The sequence below is a fragment of the Lactuca virosa genome, chromosome 8, assembly GCF_052849685.1.
Source record: "Lactuca virosa cultivar CGN04683 chromosome 8, Lactuca_virosa_CGN04683_v6, whole genome shotgun sequence".
Classification (NCBI taxonomy): Eukaryota; Viridiplantae; Streptophyta; class Magnoliopsida; order Asterales; family Asteraceae; genus Lactuca; species Lactuca virosa.
Genome location: NC_136433.1, coordinates 11,124,789 through 11,127,917, shown reverse-complemented (window position 1 = coordinate 11,127,917; position 3,129 = coordinate 11,124,789). Strand labels below are relative to the sequence as shown.

The 3,129-nt window shown below is 34.8% G+C and overlaps 1 protein-coding gene across 1 annotated transcript; it reads left to right on the top strand.

Moving 5' to 3' along the window:
- Positions 1-414: 414 nt before the first annotated feature.
- LOC145132469 (membrane steroid-binding protein 2-like) lies at positions 415-2,101 on the top strand. Its single transcript, XM_079067251.1, has 2 exons — positions 415-787; positions 1,579-2,101. The coding sequence occupies exons 1-2, from the start codon at positions 474-476 to the stop codon at positions 1,907-1,909; spliced, it is 645 nt and encodes a 214-aa protein (XP_078923377.1). The 5' UTR covers positions 415-473; the 3' UTR covers positions 1,910-2,101.
- Positions 2,102-3,129: the final 1,028 nt, after the last annotated feature.

The window sequence follows — 3,129 nt, the reverse complement described above, 5'->3', positions numbered from 1 at the left end:
AGTTGTCTAATGCAAAATGATTAAATATGAGAAAACGTACATTGAAAATCAACAAATGTTTATATTTTTCATGTGTGATACTTTTGGTTCGTTGTGTCAGATGTTGTGGAGCTCCTCAATAGAGTCAAACGGTCATACATATTAATATTATGACCCTAAAATCTATGAATGTAGTTTTTTTTTCATCCAAAAAAAAGTTAGCAATGAAGTTTGTGTTTGTTTACCCGTTACATCTATGCAAAATTTTTTTATATGTTAAAGAAAATAAAAATAAAAAAATAAAACCAAAAATGAGTTAACTTTTATAATTTTAGACAACTTTAACGTTTAATTATTCTTAACAAAATATATTTATTTATTTTAACTATAAAATTTTATTTATAATTCGTAAGCATATATATATACTCGCAACTAGAAAAGATATTTGTGACTGTGAGCCACACATCTATCTTTTTCCACAAGAATCGTCAATCATGGCTGTTGAATTGTTGGAGACTCTGAAAGAAGCCATAACCGCATACACCGGACTCTCTCCGAATGCTTTCTTCACTGTACTCGCTGCCGGTGTTGCCATCTATTATGTCGTCTCCGTTTTGTTCGGAGGATCCTCCGATCATCAACCACAACATAGGCCCAGGTCTTTCGAAGAAGAAGTGCAGCCTCTACCGCCACCGGTTCAGCTCGGCGAGATTTCCGAGGAGAAGCTGAAAGCCTACGACGGCAACGATCCCGAAAAGCCTCTTCTTATGGCCATCAAGGGTCAGATCTACGATGTCTCACAAAGCAGGTATATCATCTGAATCTTGTTCTGACTTTTGTATATTCGATTTCTAGGTATTTAATTGGATTTTGGATCGTGAAAGAAACTTTATGAAGACTACTTTGGAACATGTTTAACGCCCCCTTTTTGATATTATTCATGCTTCACCTTTTGGGAGAAAAGCATATTTCGTATGAGATTACCATCTCTGCTCTTCTGATCGTAACACACTAACACTTACAAATTTAGCTCTAGTCCAAAGCACCTACGTTGATCCAGTATACTAATAATTAGGGTTTTAACCATGATTTTAGGTGAAATTCACGCGTCTCGCTTATTAAATCATCATAAAATCAAAATTGATTTTATCAGGATTCTGGTAACGGATCCGTAATTAGGGTTTCAACTTACCCCTTCCCGTCTTATCCTCGTTGGAATTAGAAGATGCACAACCACCCAATCTGTTTTGTATCCATGGATCTATATTTCTTTCTTTTTTCCTTCAATTACGTTTTAGATGTTCTTCTTAATTCACTACATGAGTAGGTGTCTATAATCTCTGGATCTCCTTCCCCTTTGCACATTGATTTGTATGAAATGGATCCAAATTCTTCTAAAAGACAAGATTCGTGGATGGATAATGAATGATCTTGGCGTACTTGTTTAGGTACTTCTAGTAGGTACACCAGATTCCAGAATGATGTTTAGTTCTCACTTCTCACCTACTCTTTTTATTAATCGTACAACTGAGTAGATATTCACCTACCAATACCATGTGTTGCAGTATCACAATCTCCATGATTTGTGGTTTCTTTCAGGATGTTCTATGGGCCAGGTGGGCCATACGCACTGTTTGCAGGAAAAGATGCTAGTAGAGCTCTTGCAAAAATGTCATTTGAAGATAAAGATTTGAATGGTGATCTCACTGGTCTTGGTGCATTTGAGCTTGATGCATTGCAAGATTGGGAATATAAGTTCATGAGCAAGTATGTCAAGGTCGGATCCATTAACAACTCAGAAGCTCCACCTGCTGAGTCAACTGCAACTGACTCAGCAGCTGGACCCACTGAGTCAACTGTAGCAGAACCTGTTCATGTTTCAGAGCCCACAGAAGAAGATAAAGAGGCTAAGGAAGTGAAAGATGAGTGAAGTTTTTTTTATGATGGGGGTGAGGTAGGGTTTGGGTGCCTATGAATTTATAGTTGTAACTTCTATAATTAAGTATAGATTAATGACTTAAGATGATCCTACTTATTCCAAATTGGTTGTGTTTCAATAATGTGGAGTTTATGTAGAATCATGGTCCTTCTATGCTAATTTGAATCTTGGATCAGTCTTATACATTTGATGTCATCCAAATCTGTATGTTCTACGAAACTAAACTAGTGTTTCAATTAAAGTTACCAATATATGAACTTCTATGGTTGCAACTAAAATTCTCTAAAAAGACTAAAACTAGCAAATACAAGCATATATAAATGAACCGAATGGGGAATTGGTTTGTATAAAATTATATTAGACAGATGCTAAAGTCACTAAGGGGTTGTTTGATAGTTGTGAGTTAGTGATAGAATATCTCATTGAGTCCACATCTGGCTGAAACCATATTGTTTGATTATATCTCTGACTGACTGTGATGAATGATGAAAAATGTCCATATTACTCATTGATGGAAAACTTTATATAGCGCCAAAAAATAACATTGGATTCTGACTCAGTCCATATCTGACTGAAACCATGTTGTTTGATTATATCTCTGACTGACTGTGATGAATGATGAAAAATGTCCATATTACTCCTTGATGGAAAACTTTATATAGCGCCAAAAAATAACAATGGATTCTGACTGAGTCCACATCTGACTAAAACCATGTTGTTTGATTATATCTCTGACTGACTGTGATGAATGATGAAAAATGTCCATATTACTCATTGATGGAAAACTTTATATAGCGCCAAAAAATAACATTGGATTCTGACTCAGTCCATATCTGACTGAAACCATGTTGTTTGATTATATCTCTGACTGACTGTGATGAATGATGAAAAATGTCCATATTACTCCTTGATGGAAAACTTTATATAGCGCCAAAAAATAACAATAGATTTTATTTTTGATTCAGAAAAAGCAATGAGCTTTGATCGGAGTTGGTGATACAACAAACAAATAATCAATTTGGTGATTTCCCTTAGCTACTTACAACAAATAAATGAATCAATTCGGTGATTTCCCTTAGCTATTTACAACAAACAAATGAATCAATTTGGTGATACAACAAACAAACCAAAACCTAGTTGCAAATTTAGGCAGTTAACTTTTGTTAATTTTCAATCAAGAGTTATCATCATGTTTTAAAACAAAAAAACTA